General features: G+C 33.0%; 2 protein-coding genes across 2 annotated transcripts; one reads left to right on the forward strand and one right to left on the reverse strand.

Annotated features, from left to right (window-relative positions):
* The first annotated feature begins 617 nt into the window (after window positions 1-617).
* Window positions 618-9,579, forward strand: LOC128986708 (uncharacterized). Its single transcript, XM_054407201.1, has 5 exons — window positions 618-812; window positions 2,028-2,238; window positions 2,935-3,126; window positions 7,847-7,958; window positions 9,134-9,579. The coding sequence occupies exons 1-5, from the start codon at window positions 710-712 to the stop codon at window positions 9,344-9,346; spliced, it is 831 nt and encodes a 276-aa protein (XP_054263176.1). The 5' UTR covers window positions 618-709; the 3' UTR covers window positions 9,347-9,579.
* Window positions 9,580-12,540: 2,961 nt separating this feature from the next.
* Window positions 12,541-21,062, reverse strand: LOC128988156 (26S proteasome non-ATPase regulatory subunit 8-like). The gene is made up of 6 exons (XM_054409386.1): window positions 20,906-21,062; window positions 16,354-16,426; window positions 15,959-16,068; window positions 14,792-14,977; window positions 12,885-13,070; window positions 12,541-12,743 (listed from the first exon to the last, which is right to left on the reverse strand). The coding sequence occupies exons 1-6, from the start codon at window positions 21,011-21,013 to the stop codon at window positions 12,609-12,611; spliced, it is 798 nt and encodes a 265-aa protein (XP_054265361.1). The 5' UTR covers window positions 21,014-21,062; the 3' UTR covers window positions 12,541-12,608.
* Between the last annotated feature and the right edge of the window lie 252 nt (window positions 21,063-21,314).

A 21,314-nucleotide genomic window follows, 5' to 3' on the forward strand; every position in this document is an offset into this window, starting at 1 on the left:
TCAATGTTTTATAATTTGTGCTTTTTTTTTGCTCCCACCTATTTCTGTTAGAGTGAACAAAAACATCAATGGTTAATTATTTAGAAAAAAAAATTGACTTGGAAACTACGGCATAGGGTGTTTAAAAAGTTAAAAGCAAACAAGCCCAAAGAAATTAGCTCCTTTAGTAATGTTGCTGCCTAAGAAACCTCTGGAATATTTTAAGGTATGGATATATTTTAAAATTGTGTGTATTGTGGGTAATTTGCAATTTCAACTATTTGGCTGATTTCGCTAACATTTTTAAGTACTGTACAGTTTCTACGAGTTGAATGCTTTTGATAAAACTGTGGTTCAAGTTATGCTTGATGAAGTCATAGCACATAGCGCTAGATTAAAAATAATGGGTTCTTTAGCAATATGGTGTTTATAGACATTAGGCATATATTTTTTCAAATCAAAAATTTAAAGTTGAACGACACAGCTTGTGTTCCAACACCGTTTTTACTAGGAATTTAAAATGAATATGACCCACTTTTAAGATGTTTTCTAATCTGACTTTTACTATCTTAAAAATCACTGTAAATAATCTGGCATGATGTTGGAGTACCTGATATTGCAAAGCACTGATACTTGAACCTAACTAACTCTCATGTAAACAAGACCTAATTTTTATTGCAATAGTTTTTAACTTTTCTTTTCACTATAATTATTTTAATACCTTTAAAAAATGAACAATATTTTTCTTTTAATTATCTGTTTATTGGCATCTTCCCCTTCAGTCAAAAGTGGTACTGAAGATGAGTTTCTGAAAGCTTTTCAAAAAGGCCTCGGTAAGTAATGGAATACAATGATTATTGACTTTAAAACGAAGTTTATGTTACGGTAGAAACTACAGATGGTTTATTCAGTCATGTGGTAGGTGTGAATCTAAGCCAAATAATTCAGGGATTTATATCTTAACTAGATGTACCCGCGGGCTTCGCCCCGTTTAACTTCATAAGTATTCGCATGGCTCATTCACGTCCTGGTTGAAGTTCGTTCGGACTCCCTCTTATCCGGACTCTTTGGAACCAAGGCCAGTCCGGATAACGGGTTTTCCGGTTAAACCGACGTCCCCAAAAACTCGTTAAAACAGACTGTTTACTGTGATATTCGACTTAAATTTAGAAGAGCACCGTATTTAGACGCGTGATCACTGGTCTCGAATCTTTCCCACGAGAACAGTCGTTTCAGTACTGCCCACTTCCTGCTGATCTAGTCTGGTTAAACCAATGTGCTGATAAAAATTGTCCGGTTAAAGAGATGTCATTTCCGCTGAGTGTAGTCGGGTTAAACCGATGTCTGGTTAAAAGGTGTCCGGACAAGAGGGAGTCTACTGTATTAATGTGGACAGGACACACGCAAAAAAAACATTTTTTCAGAACGTTAAGTTTGAATTATTTACATTCAACGTTTCTTTGAAGATACTCATGTTAGTGATAATTTTTTATGTAAAAATTGTTATTTTTATGTCTCTATTATGTATTCATTTTTTTAAACCCATAATAAATGTCATTGTTCTGGACAACTCGACAACCTCTGCGTCCACAAATTGTCAAGTAAGTGAGGTTTTACTGTCACATTATTAAGAACTAGGCAATAAAAGATGTTTAAATTTATGTTATAAACTACACAATTTATAGCAATTCAATAGAAAACTTTGAGGGGATATTATGGGGTGTAAGCCAACTTATCTGCTGTACTTAGGGTTTCTCATTTTTCAAAGACAAGTGTGTCACAAGAAATATTTACATATACATTACACATTGATACAGGGATAAACATACATAATTAGGCCACGCAAATAAAACTTACGTCCAGACATTGAACCAAGTGCAATGAAAGTGACAACCAAGACTCCATCAATGTAGAATTTCTTAGCTTGTTTTTAGATTTGAAGATAAATCAATAATGCTCCAAAACCACACGTCTATTAAATATTGGACCGATGAAGGCCAAATGAGTGTAACCTATAATTATTACTATTTCTAAAATTTTATTTTCAGAAAAATCCATTAAAAGCTACATAAGAAATAATCTTGAAATACTTTCACAAATACTGAAGAAGCCGTCAGTAGTGGAAACGCCAACTTATCCTAAACAACTTACTCCACAAGTTATTGACAAAGCATTGTTAAATTTAAAACGTGCTTTACCAGAAACAATCCCGATGTTTCCTTTTGCTGTTGCGGAACCAATAACTTCTGTGGATATTTTGTAAGTTATACAATTATTTTATTTCCTATACTACTTGGTGTTTTACCTAAACATAGTGAAATAAAGCATTTTTTCTTCTAATATGTTAACTAAAATCTCATTATGATATTATTTTTTATGTTAGATCTAAAAAAACCCCCTGTAAATTAAAATTAGTTCTTACTGCTACTATGAATGTGTTTGGTTTTTATAAAATGTATAACACTTTTAATCAAGTTTTAAAAAGGTCTAATAAAAAATCTTATCAACATACAAAAATCATGAAATTAAATCGCTTTTCCAGTTGAATAATGTAAAGCACAGGTTTTCCGTTTGAAAAAGCAAAAGATTTAATATGCAACTTAAAAGAAACCATGTTTTCTTGAGCTTCTTGTACACTAGAAAAGTCCTACCATAAAAACAACCTATGGTGTATCTTTTAATGAGCTTTTCAACAAATAACGCTAGAGCAACCTTGTCAGGTAGAATCAAAAACTCCGATCCAAGCATTTTCTCCTTGAAGAGAACGTTTACAGTATATTGATTGTAATAATTGATGATTACGATGGAGTCGAATATACAGATTTACTCCAAAACCTGTTACAGACAAATATTTTTTTAATCCATCTACGTTGATAGGGTTTGGTAAATGCAGTATCTTTGCACTTCATTTTAAAACCAAAACAATTTTAATTTTACTATTATTTGTCATTCCAGGTTCTTTTTCGGCATATTGAACAGTAGATTTAAAAATCTAACAGATTTTATATGTAGCTCCCAAGTAGAAAATAGTGTCTCCACATCTTCCATAGGTGTCAATTTCCATATAAACAGCAGCAGCTTGGAGGGACACTATGAGCTGGATGTGAGCAACTACGACATGCATTTGTATGGTGATGGTGATTACAGGTTAGAACATTCAATCTTCATTTATCTGTTGCGTTTCAAGGTTAGATTGAAACTTATCCTTTTCGGACCCATCCCTAATATGTGATCTTTTTGTTAGGTTAAAGGACCTTTTCCATTCACATCACTATCACTAGTGGAATATAATTAGGTTAGGTTAAATTTTTCCAACTCTATACTAACCTAACCTAACTAAAGTTTAATTCATTACGTACCACATCTATTGCTCTAAAACTAGTAGTAGTGAATTGACGGAAAAGGACCTGAAAAAAATGTTTATTTCTTTTTAGGTAAATAAAAATTATATGTAGTTTGTCATTGACTATGGACAGGTGATGACAGTTTGAAGGTGTGAATTCATTTCTGTCTGTTATATATAGAGTACTAGCAGAGTACCCGTCCTTCGTACGGAGTTTATTTATTTATTTATTTATTGAGTTACATGTCATTACATTATAATAACAGGACATATTGTCAATGGTTAAATAAAGACTTAAAACTAATAGATAAAACTAATACATCTGTATTTACATAAAACAACCGAATCTTCCCAAAATACAACATTGTTACATGTCAAAAAAAAAATTGAGCCAGCAGGAGTGTGAAGGTTTACTTATACCTAACTAGCTGTAACCCGCGGGCTTTGCCCCGTTTAACTTCTTAATTTTCAAGATGATCTCGTTCGCATGGCTCAATCACGTCCTGGTTGAAGTTCGTTCGCTACGCTCACTCACCTTTAGGTTGGAGCTCGTTCGCTGCGCTCACTTGCCTTCAGGTTAGCTCGTTCGATACGCTCACTCGCCTCGAGGTTGAAGTTCGTTCGCTACGCTCACTCACCTTTTGGTTACAAATTAGCTGTTGTCATAAATGTAAAAGAAATAATGGTGCTGCACCCTGTTGGTAATCCTTGTAACTTTAATGCTATTGAACATCATAGAACAGAACCAACTTGTTTAATTGAAACAGCTGTTAAGATTCATTAATTCCATTTAAATATAAGTACTCATAAGATTAACATGGGAAACTCCAGAGCCACTGGGGCGGAGCCCGAGAGTCCGATCAGAATAAAAACAACTTAGTTTTCCTATTTAATGCCTAAAGAATCAGTGTACCAAATTTCAGCCTCCTAGGTAAATGGGAAGTGGGAGAATTAGTGATGAGTGAGTGAGTGAGTGAGTGAGTCAGTGAGGGCTTTGCCTTTTATATATATAGATTCCAGCAGTCCTTAAAATAATCTGCCAATGAAAAAAAAGATTTAGTCTTGAGCCATTCTTTTAAATAAAGTCTAAACTTATAGGGATTTTCTAGAGTAATTAAACTTGTTGGTAAGTTATTTAAGATTTTTGGACCAATGTATTGTGGTGATGACTCGAATATTTGTAAATTATGAGCTACAGGTTTGATAATATTCTTTTTTCTTGTATTGTAATTATGTTGAGTTTGGGTCTCCATAAAAGTAGAGAGGTTTCTATGGACCCAGCATGCTATTTCCAAAATATAGTGATCGTAAAAAGTAAGAACTTTAAAGTTTTGAAACAGTTTTTTACTAGGGGTTCTAGAGGGAACTTTGCCAATAATTCGTTGGCATATAAGTATAAAATGCTTATTGCAGTTATACTCAATAGGCGCCTTAAAATAAGAAAATAAATAGCAAAACCTAGAAATAATTAGAACACAGATGAAACCATTGTTGTTCGATAGTGAAAAGTATTGTGAATAACATATCAAAAGTCTCCAAAAATATCTTTGGTGGAACACCACCATTTTTCCAAAATTGCGGCCAAATCCAGTAGTTTTTTGTTTTTTATTGAAATTCTGACTTTCCAGTCAATATTGGTGAAAAGTTGTCAATACATTTAATGTTCCTCCTGAAATTACCTTTAAAATGATACCAAATACATGTACCTACAACAAAAAATAAACCCCGTAGAAATAATAAAATATTTCAAATAAAAATATTTGTTATAAATTAATGTAATAGTCCTTAAGCAAACTAAAAATAACGTACACAGGTATCGTATAAAAATTTGCAAGTAAACATTTTATGGTTTTATTTTTATTGTTGTGGTGTGCAGAGTGACATACCAAAAGTTGCCAAAAATTAGTCCACCGGAAACCCCTAAATTAAGGAAAAAATGGCGGCTTATCCCAATATTGGACAAATTTTGCAAAAAAAAGATATCACATGTTTTTTGCACATTTTTCGAGATATTGACTTGGAACCACGACCGATATTTTTTTGGATGGTCCGTACTTAATTTCAATAGGGGACAACAGAATTAGGGCCGCCATCTTGGATCAGCCATATTGGATCTGCCATATTGGATATAAATATTTTTAAATGTAATTATAGTGTGACACATCATTATGAACTAGATTTCCACGCTGATTTCAATGCTGAAATCAGTTTTTAAATGGCGTTTTACGATTTTAAGATATATAAAAACGAAAACTCTCCCCCATACATTTCTTATGGACGTTTCGTACTTTGACAATTTAAAAACACATTGAAAACTACCACAGCCTAAGATTGTACCATCAGGTTCAAGTATGGCGTGGAAATAGTTCACCAGCAGATCCAACAGATTGGGAGTGGTGTTGACTGATGGTACCTATGACTAACTTACTTATAAATAACTGTACTTATAAATAACTGTAACTGTGTAACTTGGAAATTATATTTATATAAACATAGGATATGGCCTTTAAAAAATTTCAACAAACGTTTTATGGTTTTATTTTGTAGTGTTGTGCAGAGTGAAAAGGAGAAAAACTCGCCATAGCTATTCGTTCAAGTATTGACATTTATTTTAGCTATGGATTCCTTATTGGGAGTTATTTAGAATTGGGGATAAATGTCTTTAACTAAAGACAAATTTCAAAATAACAATAATTCATTCAATAGTTCATTGAAGGTAGGCCTACATGATTCGTTTTAAATTTGTCATGTGTCATTTAATAATCAATAAAATTAAAGCCAAACATTTACTGAGTATACTTTGATACCAGAACGAACTTGTTAACATATTAACAACCAGAGATATAAATCTTTTAACAGAAACTGATAAAAAAAGTTAAATTTAATTTTGTGTTGGGGTTTGTGCCTCGTCTACAACTAGTCTGTTTGAACTATAAATAAAACAAAATGAAAGCTAACTAAAATGACAGCTCTTTTATCACTGAATATTTTAAGGCTAGAACGAACTGCAAGCATTAATAATACCTGGAGAAGAATAATCCAAACACATTTTCAAAGTACGATACGTCCATAAGTGATGTATAGGGGGAGTTTTCGTTTTAATATATCTTAAGCAACGAAAAACCCTATTTAAAAACGGATTTCAGCATTGAAATCAGCGTGGAAATCTAGTTCATAATGTTGTGTCACAACACTATAATTACATTTAAAAATATTTATATCCAATATGGCAGATCCAATATGGCTGATCCAAGATGGTGGCCCAAAAAGCGTCCCCTATTGAAATTAAGTACGGACCATCCAAAAAAATTTCGGTCGTGGTTCCAAGTCAATATCTCGAAAAATGTGGTATCTTTTGTTGCAAAATTTGTCCAATATTGGGAAGAGCCGCCATTTTTTCCTTAATTTAGGGGTTTCACCTGGACTGATTTGTTGCAACTTTTGGTATGTCACTCTGCACACCACAACAATAAAAATAAAACCATAAAATGTTTACTTGCAAATTTTTATACGATTCCTGTGTACGTTATTTTTATTTTGCTTGGACTATTACATTAATTTATAAAAAATATTTTTCTTTGAAATATTTTATTATTTCTACGGGGTTTATTTTTGTTGTAGGTACATGTATTTGGCATCATTTCAAAGGTAATTTCAGGAGGAACATTAAATGTATTGACGACTTTTCACCAATATTGACTGGAAAGTCAGAATTTCAATAAAAAGCAAAAAAACTACTGGATTTGGCCGCCATTTTGGAAAAATGGTGGTGTTCCACCAAAGATATTTTTGGAGACTTTTGATATGTTATTCACAATACTTTTCACTATCGAACAACAATGGTTTCATCTGTGTTCTAATTATTTCTAGGTCAAACCATATATTCAGGGGCCTACAAGCTTTGCGTATGCAATGGGGGAGGACAGTTTGATAAAATTTGCTTCTTTAAATTTACAGTTTACATAAACATAGCCATAATGTTCTACCACTTCACCTAAACAATAGAGAAAAATAAATTAAAAAAATTCACAAAATATCACAAATTACTCATGAAATTAAAAACATAAACATAAGCCCGAAAGGATTTTTGAGATACGAATATGCCTATATGTTAATCGGGAATGTGAGCTATCATCATGCCAAAATTGAGCCCAATCTGTCCAGTAGTTAATGCGTGATTGAACTTCAAACAAACACACAAACTTTCACATTTAATATTAGTAAGATAAGATATTTTGATATTTATTTTTACTTCTTGTTAATTGAAAAATTGAGAACTATTTCAACACTTTTAATAATATAGTAAAGCGCACATTAAACAGTGTTTATTATTAAAATAAGATAAAACATCTAGATGAAACCTGTAATTCTAAACAAAAACACCTGTGGAGAGGGTTGGAAGCTTTGAAGGTCATTGTTAGAGCTTGTTAATTTTTATTTTTCTAATAAAGAAAAATATTCTTTAACAATAATAAAAGCAGAGAAATTTAACAAAACAATAATGGTGATACTATTTTTATTTAGAATCACCACCAACGGGACAGATATTGCTTTCCACACCAATATAGAAATATCCATGGACGATTCATTCACGATGAGAGACTTTATTTTTAATGTCAGCATAACTACTGCTGAAGTAAGTAAACATCTATTATAATCATTAAAAAGAAGTCATCACAGTTTTATAAGTATTGGCTTTCACAGACATTTTGTTTTGATTTTTTATTGTTAACTAACCTGAGCTTTTCAACGGGGTCAGGATGCGGAGCAGACAATGTTGGTTCTTTGAAAATGCCATAAATGGTTTCACATCCACCATCTAATTTAAAAACGAAAATTCAACTGTAACACTTATCTTATTAAGTCTGTTTCTGTTAGTTTAGGTAAACACCTTTTTAGGCTCCCTGGAATAATAAAGTGATGCCGATGCACCTATGAAAATATTGTTAGACTTGTGTGATTTTGTGTTAACAGGTACGCCTGCTTATAAGCGTATTTATTTACATTTAAAAAATCAATATTGGAAGTCAATTGTTAGGAAAAACAAATTTTACAACTAAGGGTTACTGTAGTGTATGGAAAAAACATCATTGATTGTTATTAGTGGCACATAATAGCTTTAGAAACAAATAACGCTAACGCTTTGATTTAAAAAAGGCCCCTTGCCTGCAGCTTATAAATATTTGAGCTATCATTAATTATTGATATTTCACAGTGAGCAAAAAGAAGGAATATTCTGATTTTCACTACTAGTAACTTACCATTAGTTTATGAAACCTAGCATCATTGTAAATTTCACAAATTTTATTGTGTAAATATTTTAAGGACAAATAAACATACAAATAGCTTGTTTAATTTTGCAACTTTTATCGGTAAGTGACATTTTGCCCGTTCCACATACCCATTGATTACTCGGTACATACAGTATAGTAAATGTTTCAAGGCACTTACTCATTTACACTCCTACCAATGATTATAGTAAAAACAAACATTAACACAATTACCGATGGTTTTAGAAACAAAAGTCAACTGCAAACAACTTAGTTTGAAAACAACCTTTGGTTTGATCATTGACTATTGGATACCTGCAGAAAGTACTTGCCAGTTGCACTTACCACTTATCATGAAACTACCCCTATTTTTTATTAACTTGTTACAGGACATAAGTTTCCCCGTTGACCAGGTAAGTATGCAGCAAGTTCAACTGGCAACTAATTGCTGCCAGCAACTTACTGTCTTTACTTTCCTCATCCATTATAAGCCGCTTCATGGTAAAATTCTTGGAGGTTGTCAGTTTTTATTATTTTCTAGCTAACAATGACCAATCTGCTAAACGGAGATCCATCGGCTAATAATCTCACAGACTACGTAAGCAAGTTGATGCCTGCTGAAGTGGCAACTATGAATGACATGTTCCAACAGACTGTGAACAGCTCTGTAGTACATTTTACTAATGACTACATCGCTTCAATCATGTCTTGGAGGGAAATTGTTGATTTTGTATACATCTTGGCTGAGATTTAATTAAACATTGTGATTTTCTTACAATCTTCAATTTTGTTTAAGGGAGTGAAGTAGGGTTCTTGTGAGTACCTACTATTCTGAAGGTTGAACACATCAAATCTCTAAATGATTGAGTACACTGAAAAGTTTATTGATCCTTTAGATAAAATTGGCAATCTGATCACAAATTATGTTTGTATTTATTGTATCCTAAGTGTAAAGTTTGTATCAATATATTGCTATTATAAACATACTGAACAACAGTACAACTTAAATATTTATTTATCCTAATGTTTAAGACAATTTCAAAATGTACATTTTAATTAATCCATTGTTTTAGACTCCTAGAAATTCCTAAAAATAAAAATACATGGCTCAAACTCTGTGACTGAAAAAAAAGTCATTGAAGATGTAATGTAATATCAGGCTGGGTTTAAATTTTATATTTAAAAATTTGGTTTTTCTTTTCTGAGTTTGTTTGGCTCTTCTACCTAACCGATTATCATGATTGAGGTTTCAAATTGAAGGTATGCACTCACAGATTTCACATTAAGCATAGCCATATTTTTCTTTCGTTCTTTATTTTGCTTTTATCAAATTATCAATATCTTTTGGCATGAGTATTTCTGGCTGTACCTCTAAGTAAAATTTGGATAGAATTCTTACTCTTCAAAAAAGAGCAATCAAAATAATCAATTATGTTAAATTTAGAATGGGACACTTCTGCTCGTCAATATTTTTCAAAAATGGGAATAATGACTGTGTATAGTATTTAGGCTTTTCATACAATTTTACTCCAAAAATACTATCTAATGCTAATTTGGTCCCAAGACTTGTTGATAGTTATAATTATTTTACCAAGAACAGAAATGAAATTGCTGTCAGTGTCCATAATTTGAAGAAAAAAAACCACCTGTGCAAGGAAAAGGTTTTTGGACAAACTCCCAGCTGAGTTGAGGAATATTAATAACATTTCCAAATAAACTTGAACATTTGTTAACTGATAAAACACTTTGGCCCGATTTCACCAAATTCTCGCTAACGATGGTTTAGTTAAACTTCGGTTAAAACTAACCGATGATTTAAACCACAGTTAAGGAAATCTGGTTTCACCAACGAAAACGCGTCAAAACTAACGCTGGTTTTATAAACGAGAGTTTAGAGTAAAATCCAGGTGGCAGTGGCAGTGAACTGTCATAATACCGGGCTGTTACGGGAGCAAGTAAACATAACCTAGAAAATAAATCAGTGTTTATGAGGTAGTGAAAACAAAACTGGAGACAGCAAGCTTACAGGAATACAATAGATTCTGAGCAAAATAACAACAGAAAGCAAGAATAAATACCAAAACAATTAACATAAGTAAATAAAGGCAAACCAATGTTGATCAAACATATTCGAGGAACAAATTGGTTGAGTTTTGCGGTCGAGTCAAGACTCATCAATCCAACTTTTTACAGGGATGTTCAATATTCTGTTTGTTCACTAACCAGTTTGGTACATTTGAAGTAGTGAAAAAAACTGGAGTCAAAAGAATTATAAGAACGAGACACAATGTAGATAACACAAAAATAATTATTTTCTATACGATACTAGCAGAATAATGTCAATTTAGGTTTAGATTTTGGTTTACTTACGTCTGACCGAACGCAAAACAATTGTTTGAACGTTGGGTTAGGGTTACCCAAAGCCGGGAGAAGGAAAGGGAGCATATTTTTTCGAACAATGAATTAATAAATTTGATAATGTTGGTAGAAGAGCCGGGACACTTTTTAGCCGGGATAAAAGAGTACGGCTCTTGATCGCCAATCAGTTAAATGCAGTCGCTGATCGCAGATATACGCCTTAACTAAAAGCCTTTTGGGATAACCTAAAGCAAAGCACTATGTGGAATAGCCTAAACACAAACCACTACAGTGATTTGTATTCATTTCCTAAAGAAAAAGGCTAAACGTTTTGATAGTTTATCTAATAATAAAAAAAAATCAATTTCATCTTTGTTATTAAAATTATTTACCCTTTCTCTTATCCACCTAGTTAGGCAAACAACATAGGTTACCCTTAATTGCCATGACTTACTTTCAAAAGCTAATTCGTACCGTATTCTCTTCTACCATTTCGCCTTTCCATATAAACTTTAAACTTAAAGCCAGCTGATATTTACTTAACGAAAGATTAAAGAAGTTAACCGGTCAAAATTGGTCAGTTAATTATCTAACGACGGTTTAGTCTAAACTAGCGCTAACGGCGAGTGGTGAAATCCGATTTCGTCAGTTAAGAGCTAACTGCAGTTAGAGCAAGGCTTAACGGCGGTTTAAAAGTTTGGTGAAATCGGGCCTTAGTGGTTTCGATTTCGATGTAGGTTAGATTGATTGTTTTTAGTTCACATACTCCATTCAATGTATGTGACTGTATACCATATGAATAAAGATATTTTTTTACATTTCATTCATATATTCCATTCATTTATATATTCATTTCATATATTCATATATTAAGTCCCTCTCGGCTTATATGTAAACAAAATTTTTTCCCAATGGATCTAACTTATAGGAGTTTATAATCCTTAACATCGTCTTATAAATTTTAATTTATCTCCAGTTTGAATGTTTCATGTGGTTCATGTGTGTGTCCAGTTTCAAGGCAAAGAAGTTTTGTTTTGGTCTTGAAATCATTAAATTCTGGGCTTCCACATGAGACGTTAATCATCTGAATAGGACAAGTTTAAGGTGATTCATAAGCCTCCAATAAAAAAATTGGAATTTTTCTGAAATTTGAATACAGTTTAAGATCTGTACATCAAGTTCTAATTGTGATAGTTAAATGTTTTGCAGGCTATCTATGCAACTATCTCATTTCAGCATTACTAATCATCCAAAAAATTAATGTGATCTATACAAGTTTTTTTAGTATAAATTTCCCAGACTTAACATTAATTTTAAAAATTTTACCTGACTTTCCCAGACTTTCCAGGTCCGTGGGAACCCTGTTGTTTATGTTTCAAACTGACATTCAAATAAATGATTTACAAAACCTTGAGTAGCCTAGATCAGTTTATTCTCTAAATATCACGAATTTGAAATGTGTACAATTGTAATGATAATCCTCACTAAAAATTTCAATTATAATTCAAAACTGAAAAACAACGGCTTATGTGCTGTATTTATTGTTAATGAGATAATTTAAAGGAGGCCTAAACGGAAAAATAAAGACAATTTTACGAACATAGAACGTTATATTTAGAAAAACTGATTAATAATTTAAATGAAAGCGAAAAAAGAGCTTAAACTATCATTTCCAACTCCCGGGCGTACTCAATCACTTGTTCTATGAGCTCCACAGAGGGCAGAGCTTCATCTGACTTCTTTTCTTCTACTCCAAACTTGAAATAGTTGTCCTTACCCAAGGTCCAGCTTTTCTGAAAATGAAGTAAACCGTTTAAGAAGAGTGTGTTTTACAGTAACTGTTGACTGAAATCATGATCTGGTTAGATAATCTAAGTTTTAATAAGACTGCGATAGAAAAGCACAAGTGTTTGATGATGAAAATTAGAGCTTACCTTGTTTCCGTATTCTTTGATGGCCGCCTGGTTGGGAAGGTTGAGCATCCTCGTAGCATCATGGGTGGAGATCTTCCTGTACGCCTTCTCCAGGCAGTTGGCGATTTCATCCCTCACTGTCTCGAGGAGAATGTCAATGAAGAAGTTGTAACTCTCCGCAGGTACGTTGCCTTTAGCCAAGAATATCTGTAATCAAAATTGATGCTGTAGGCCTATGTAAGACATTCATTCCATAACTAGTGGGTCATTTAAAATTTTAATAAAAAATTAACATACAAAATTGATGGTAAAAGAAAATAAGGGGTTCACAAAAAAGTTTACAATGAGTGGGGAATGAATTTAGTAATGAAAGCTTTAGGCTAAGCCCATTACAATAGTTCTAAAGGTTCAGGTGTTATAATTTATTGCATGGATCTTTATCTCAGGTGGGGTTCAAAATAAAGACAAAAATTAACAATTAATATCATATAATTGATTAGTAACAATTAATTAATAACATAAAAATTGGATTAATTTCTAGAATATCACCTGAAAAAAAACATAAAAAAAAATCTTTGTTAGAAATTGGTACACAAATTTTATGAACGGCATTTGAATTTAATCTTGTGATTTTATATAGCGTAATAAAAATGTTGTTTGAAATATAAAATAGGTTCAAATTATAGATTGGTTGAATTAATTAAAGTTCTGAATATTAAGCTTCTATTAGTTTCTTGACTTTGAATTTGAGCACAAACGTCCAAAGGTTAGGCCTAAAAATGTTTTAATGGCTTCCAAAGGGGAAATGTCTATTGGAGTGATCTCACCAAATTGATGTCTTCTTCGCAGCAAAATTTCTTGATGTTGTAACTTAATTATTAATGTTTGTAATAAGGACGGTTCTTTTTCAATCAAATTTCACTAATTTAGGTTCAAATTTAGGCACTTTTTTATAAATTTTGATATTAAAATAGGTAGTATCCAATTTACATCTTCACACTAGCTCAGTTCTCTTGAAAGTAATGCAGGTTTGATGCATTGTTGCACTCACATAATGTTAATGCTGACTTAATCACATAAAATTGTAGGCCACTGTTCACACATATATATTATAACAAATTTCATTTGCTATAGAGCTAAATTATAATTTTGAAAAGTTATTTAAATAAAATTATATTGAATTTGAAGCAATTTTGTTACAAAAAGTTATAGGCTATAATATATTTACATGAAATTATGTTATTTGAAAATTTCTATATTATATTGTGTCGAATCAATTACCTATTGGTCTGTTTGGTCATATATTATACAAGGTTTAAAAAAGGGATTGACATTTAGATAAAATGAAAAACATATGGTGAAAGTTAAATTATCTATGAAAAATATAAGTGGAAATATTGAGTTGTTACACTCGAGCAAAAATTATCTGATTTTTAAGAAATTTTATACAAACAAGTAAACCTACATTTATTTGAACGAGTTCTCAAACCAGCATGATTGGACTATGGGAACGGGGGTTTATGGAGGGTTTTATAGGGTAAAATAGTATTGAGTTGATTAGAATTAACCAACGAAGTCAGTCAGTTTCCAACATGATAGAGGTTCTAAATAATGATTCCAAATCCTACCTACTTGCTTTGTCAAAAACTCAAATAAAACCTTCACAAACCAGGATGTAGGCAAAAAAAACTCAAAAAAAAAAAAAAAAAAAAGTCTCAAATCATATTGACAACGAATTGAGTATTACCGCAAAACACATGAAATAGGTGACTGAACTCATACATCCAATTTATTGCAGCAGTAAAAACTAGCCTAAACTCAAAGCAATTTACAAGTATATCTAGCCCATCACTAGTATAGAAACAAACGTGTTGTGAATTGTATCAGTTAGAGAGGTGTGCGTTGTCTTTGCTAGTGGTTAGCACTACCTTATTGTAGCTGCCCTCCATGAGATACTGTTCCAGAGACACGGGGTGCCGGATGTAAGGGTTGGTTTGTATCTGCTCGGCAGGTAACAGCTCAAGCTCAGTGTGAAACTCTGCAACTCGGTTTTGACTCAGCAGGAGCAGCAGGTTCAAACCCAACAGCTGGTACTTGAAGGCAGACTCTGGCAGCTGACAAAGACAAACATTAACATAGTTTGTAAATTTGTAATTTTTAATAGCGTTTAATAGCGTTTATTTTTGTAGCGTATCCGTGAGTGATTTTTAGTGCATCTTACAACATATCTTCAATAAGGTCATCAAAGGTAATGGTGAATGTTTACTTAACTATTGGTTTTAATAGACTCAACTTTAGTCAACTTATGTAGGTTTATTTAAGATATTACAGAAACATGTTTTTCTCTATTTGCAACGGAAAAATTCTGCATTTATTTTTTGTGGGTAACATTTTCTTAAAGGTACTACCAGTTAACACGTTCGCTTCCGAGCGACACACATTTGAGTCGTTGTGATTTGCTCATTTAGAATCGTTTGAAGGTAAAATTTCAAATAAATAAATACTGTTTTGGTATAAACTAAAAAGTTTAGCACGTTTACATCTGTTCAGTGATGCCGCGGAAAAGAAAATGTGGAAAAGACAACAATGTGTGTGACAAACCAATTGTCACACCCATTGATAAGGCAACGCACAAGTGCGGCAGATATCCCTCTGGACCAATACGAAGAGATCAGGACTTTAAAATAGACCGTTGCTAAGGAATACGCTGTTTAATAACAATGGAACACCGACGCAAGTGTGCATTGTCAGTTTATTTCCATATGACCAGCTGACGCAAGTATGCGTCGGTGGTCTACTGTTAGAAACGATTCCACGCACAAATGCGTCACTGGTCTATGTGAATGAAAATTCCATATCATTGTGGTAGCGAACGTGTTATATAATGCTTTGTTTGATTGGAGAAGGATACACAATAACCGTGGGTCCAAATTTTCTTCATTAGAAAAATGTTACTTTTGTTGATAAACTAACGAAAATCGTTCCATCAAAATTATATAAATTGAACTAGATGTAACTGGTTTGATTTGATATTTTTACAGTAGGTACTGTACTTATTTTTGAATCTTTGTATTACAGGTTTCACTTGCACATACCTGATCCCTATAATCTAAATAGTAGCATTTTAACTGTGCCATGTAGCGTTCAAAAGATGGGATGTCTTTCACAGCTATACTGTACTGAGCTCCAATTTCTAGAATATCACCTGAAAAAAACATAAAAAAAAATCTTTGTTAGAAATTGGTACACAAATTTTATTGTGGAAGTGGAAACTTGTCTGATGCCCTAATAAGAACACTAACTGTATTGAAAATGTATAATGGGTAGACAAGGATACATCTGTAAAATCTTATTGGTGAATGAAACTTTAAAAAATACTTTTGGCCACATGTGGGTAAAATTCCTAACTAGGCAGATTCCTGCATAGGTCTGTGTTCAGAGAGCTTTATGAAACCGTTTCAGTTCAAACATAAAATGTAAAAATACTTACGGGCCAACAGCAATTCCTGCTGAGAAGCCTTCGAGTTTGATGTTGGGAGAAACATTAAACTGGTCAAGCCAACCTGAAAAAAATACAAATAAATTTCTTTCTTTGAACAATTTTGACCTACTCACTACAACAATAAGTTACAATACAACTCGATTTCTACAGGCAATAGCATTTCTTGACAATCATGTGTACGTAGCAAAATCAATTATTTTCAAACGCAAGCAGACATTGAAGATAACCAGCACTCATCATCATCATTATCATAAGAATAATGAGAATTGGAAGAAATAATGACTGATGACTGTAAAGCCAATCTCTACTGATAAGTTAAATGAATTGGATGAATATGCTAACTTAGATGTGAATTCTTAGGTACTTAGGTAATTAAAAGCCTAATTTAGTTTAAATATCATAGAATAATTACATATAGGGAATGCTATAGGTTGAACTCATTGTTATTATCAATTGAGAAGGGGACGCTACCTAGGTGCGTATTTTAACCAAAATTTAAGAGCGAAGAATTAGTGTAGATGGTGAGATAAACTGTGTAGCGTTGCTATTGTTAATGACTAAGATCAGCTGTTTAATTAGCCAGAACCATTTATTTAAAGTTCAATGATTAGGGACAGCTAGGTGCAGTTTCAAATCATCAAAAAGCTTCTGACTTTTTTCAGTATTAATCTGGAAACCTTTTGATTGTTAGACGATCACTATTACCACTCAGCTGCCCAGCCAGTTTTAGAGATTAGGCCTGCTGGCTGTACCTTGTAAGGGGTTTGCTTAGATTGTGCTCATTTGATTTATATTTCAATGGCAGCCACCAAATTACAAAGAATTATATAAGATAAGGCATACAAGCGACAAGATGTAGAAGAACTTATGGATGCCTAAGAAGTTGAATGAAGAAGCATGATGATGAGATTACAATGACATAGTGCTTCGCATATGATGTGAAGTAGCCTACATTATAATTAGAGAAGTAACAATATAAAATAGACTAACGACAATATAAACTAACAACTGTGCAAACAACAACAATACAAATTTACCACAGATATGACTAGAACAACAGTGTAAATAAACAAAGCTAACAACAATAACATCAGTCATTCATTCAAAGTGTTGCAGGTAGACAACCAATATTTGAAAATAAAATGCAATTAGGCTACTTACCAACTAGGCATAAATACATTTTAGACCATTGGATTAGTAATGAAAGGAATCAAAAGACTTTAAAACTTAGGGCCTAGGCCAACAAAACAAAGAACAACTGGATTGCGCTCTCAGTGGTACTGCGGGCACTGTTTTCGGTCTAACTCTCCGGTTTAGCCCTCCGTGGGTCACGCTTCTAAAAATAGACGCACAACACACTTTGTGTAGTGTCACGCGTCTATTTTTAGACGCACAAACATCGTTTACGGCGAAGGCTCTATGACTGACTGAATCGGATTGAACTGGATCGAGTTAGGTATCGTTCTTTTCAATAGATTCTAAGCTTTCTAAATGTCTGTCTCTAAGCGCTGTTTGTTCTCTGAGCCGATCGTAATTGTAGCAGACAGCTGACGTGCATATTAGTAAACAGGGTAGTTAACCTAGGACCGATGACTGATGTGTTTTATTATGTTTATCATTGTTTTAGTGTTAAAAATCAAAAGTAGTGATATACGTGGTGCATTATAAGAAGATTTAAGTGGTTTTGAAGTGCTGGTTGATGATCCTGAAGAAGTAGGTAGTGATATTGATGTAAATTATCATACCAGATTCCTAGCTATGGTTAGGCTATGCATTCTTAGCTAAACGCTATGTACTGAAATCCGTTTTTCGCTCATAACTTATTTATTTGATAACTTACCTAGCTATATGATTATATATTTGTAATCCTCATTAAATTTAGAACAAAGTGGCTATTTTCAAATATTTATAGGCCTATAATTTATACAATTTCATTGAGCGCGAACTTTTTTTTTTTTGAAAATTTTCGAAATTATATTTTTTTTTACCTAAATTTTTTTTTTTTTTTAATGTTCCTTATGTTTTATATATAATATTGAAGCCCATGATTTTCCAAACAAAATGGTATATAGAACATTAGAATTAACATTGTTTTAAGCTTCTCAGATCCGTTTTAATAAAACCTTGCAAATGCGCCAAAAATAGGTGGACATTAAGGCCTAAACTATGGACCTTTGGAGGGTTAGAAATTACATACTAAAATGGTGCTATTCTAACATAACCTAACCTAACCAAACCTCTAGAATGTGTAAGCAAACTCCTTTTGATGTCAGAAAAGGTATGTCAGGGTGATAGGTCGTGCTTTATGTGAATTGGTGACTGCATTAAGTCCTTTGAAGGTAGGTTAGATTAGGTAAGTTAAAGTTTAGGTTATAATGTATCAAGTTGTTAGTTTATGCTACCAGCAGACTATTTTTGGAAAATTAAAATCCAGAAAAAACACTTCAAATTACTATTTCAAAAATGCAAGTATTTTTGAAAAAGTAATTTGAAGTGTTTTTCTCAGGATTTTAATTTTACAAAAACAGTCTGCAGGCAGCATAAACTAACAACTTGATACATTATAACCTAAACTTTACCTTCCTAATCTAACCTAACTTCAAAACACTTAATGCAGTTACCAATTCACATACAGCACGACCTACCACCCTGACATGCCTAAATAAGAACTACAAGTAATTAGTCCACCAGTCCATCTATACAGTCCACTCTTGGTAATTCAAACACTTGATAATTCAAAACTTTCGATAATTCAAAATGAAGGCTCAGTCCCTAGAGAATCTCTCAATATTTCAAATTTTTACCATGCATTTTGATACACTCGGTATTTCAAAGTCCAAATAGAGGGCAGGTCAATTTGTAACACGCAGTAATTCAAAGTTTCGTCGGAAAAACACTCTATAATTCGAAGTTTCGTTGGTTAACACTCTATAATTTGAAGTCATGCTGTAATTCGAAGTTTCGTCGGAAAAACACTCTATAAATCAAAGTCAAGCAGTAATTCGAAGTTGGCAAAACACTCTATAATTTGAAGTGATCTCTTCCTGTTATAACAGGAAACTATACAGTACAGTACATCCTGTTCCCATGGTAGGCTAGTGTTGGACGTTTTGATGTTTAACAGTAGTCTGAGTTAGTTCGCTGACTTGTTTTTCTAAGTTGGCAATCCGATCTCTAGATTGCGCGACATCTCCTTGAGCACAAACGTAGTTGTCGACAGCTGATAGTTCAGCTATTGGCCAAATATATAGCGCTAAATAACAGATTTCTTTGCAACTACAGTAACTGAAAAATAAGCCGTTGATTGTTTAAAAGTGTACTAAAATACGGTATGATGTTTTATTGCAACGTGCTGTACCTTTGTATGTATTAAACAAATTAACTGTCTGTAATTCGAATGGTTTATTTTTCTCCCGATAAATCGAACTCTTGATATTTCAAAACTCTTGATAATTCAAATTTACATGCTTGGCCCACCAATTTCGAATTATCAAGAGTCTACTGTATCTCCATAATGTGACGAAATTCCTATTATAGAGAACATTAAGTTATTTGACTACAGAATCACTTGAAATGTTATCCATCCTATCTTGTCCTATTGTAATGTTAAGCATGTTTTTACGGCGATATCTTGAGAAATATTTATCAGCAGTGAAAAATAATGGTATATTTGGATTCAGGAGGTAAAAAACTATAAAGTAAGATATCAAAATTAACAATTTGTTTGGAGGCACCTATACGAAATAAATACCAATTAGACAAACTGTAGGCTTGAGCCTATTTGTTATATCCTGGGACATAGCTAATTCTTTCGATCCTGAGAAAAGAGTATAGCTTCATGATGGTTCAAATCTTGATCCAGCGGTACTTTCCTGTTAAAGGGAACAGTCATTACTAAGTTATAGGCTTGATTATTTATTTTTGATATATTGATATTTTTGTTTTACTTCACAATCCTTCTGTATTCCTTCTGTTTTAATACCTTCAAACGCATTTAAATTACAAATTAAGAACTAACCTTCTTCAGGCAAAGATAATAGCCCATAGGCCTATATTGGATTAGTAAGTTAGGGGATTAAACTATTCTAAACTAACCTAACATAAGTAGGCCTAGGGCCTAACCAAACTTGCTGTAGGCTAGTTAAGTTTACTGTTTAAAAATTCGTTTGATAACATATTGCATGTGGGGAATAGGCTATCAAACGGAATGTTGAAATGTTACAGCAAGTTTGGTTTGTTAGGTTAGTTTAGAACAGTTTTAGACATAGACATTTTACATAGCCTACAATGACTTGCATTTTTTAGAGTAGGCTATAACTTAGGCTAACTTGTGCCTAGTCAAGCGATAAGTCCACTGAGGAAATAACATTGGTTGTTTAAACTAATTTAGAGATTTAATTTTCAAGGCCGTTACAAATTTACTCCTAAAATTACTTTAATTCTGTAATAAAAACATAACCTCGACCTCTGAGGAATAGGCCTATACGTGATTATCCATAAATGCGATTTGGCCTAAGGCAATTAATTTGTAAAAACTCACTTTAAGTTTGGATAATAACTGCCCACACGCCTCAAGATTTTGTGGTTTCTTCGTCCATTCTGCTTTTAATTTTTGATAAAGCGCCACAACTTCTTTGACAGCGGCCATTCTCTCCTTTCTCACCACTTCAGTCACTTCACTTCACTCACTCTTCACTTCTTCTTCTTCACTTCACTTCGACTTCAGTCGTTCTCGCTCTACTTCTCAGTTCCTTCGTTTGTTTCTTGTTTACTCTACAACAACCACAGCAACAGTCTAGTCTACTCCAACTAAACTCAGTCAGTAGCGAGTAGCAGTACTTAACTCACTCACTCCAAAAATTGCTCAATGCTCACTCACTCACTCACTGTCTAGTGTCTGCCAGCGCCACATGCCATGTGCTTGCAATGTTATGTTTTGTTGTGGTTGT

The sequence above is a fragment of the Macrosteles quadrilineatus genome, unplaced genomic scaffold (genome assembly GCF_028750875.1).
Source record: "Macrosteles quadrilineatus isolate MER2022 unplaced genomic scaffold, UCM_ALF_1.0 Scaffold_2__2_contigs__length_208266976, whole genome shotgun sequence".
Taxonomy (NCBI): Eukaryota; Metazoa; Arthropoda; class Insecta; order Hemiptera; family Cicadellidae; genus Macrosteles; species Macrosteles quadrilineatus.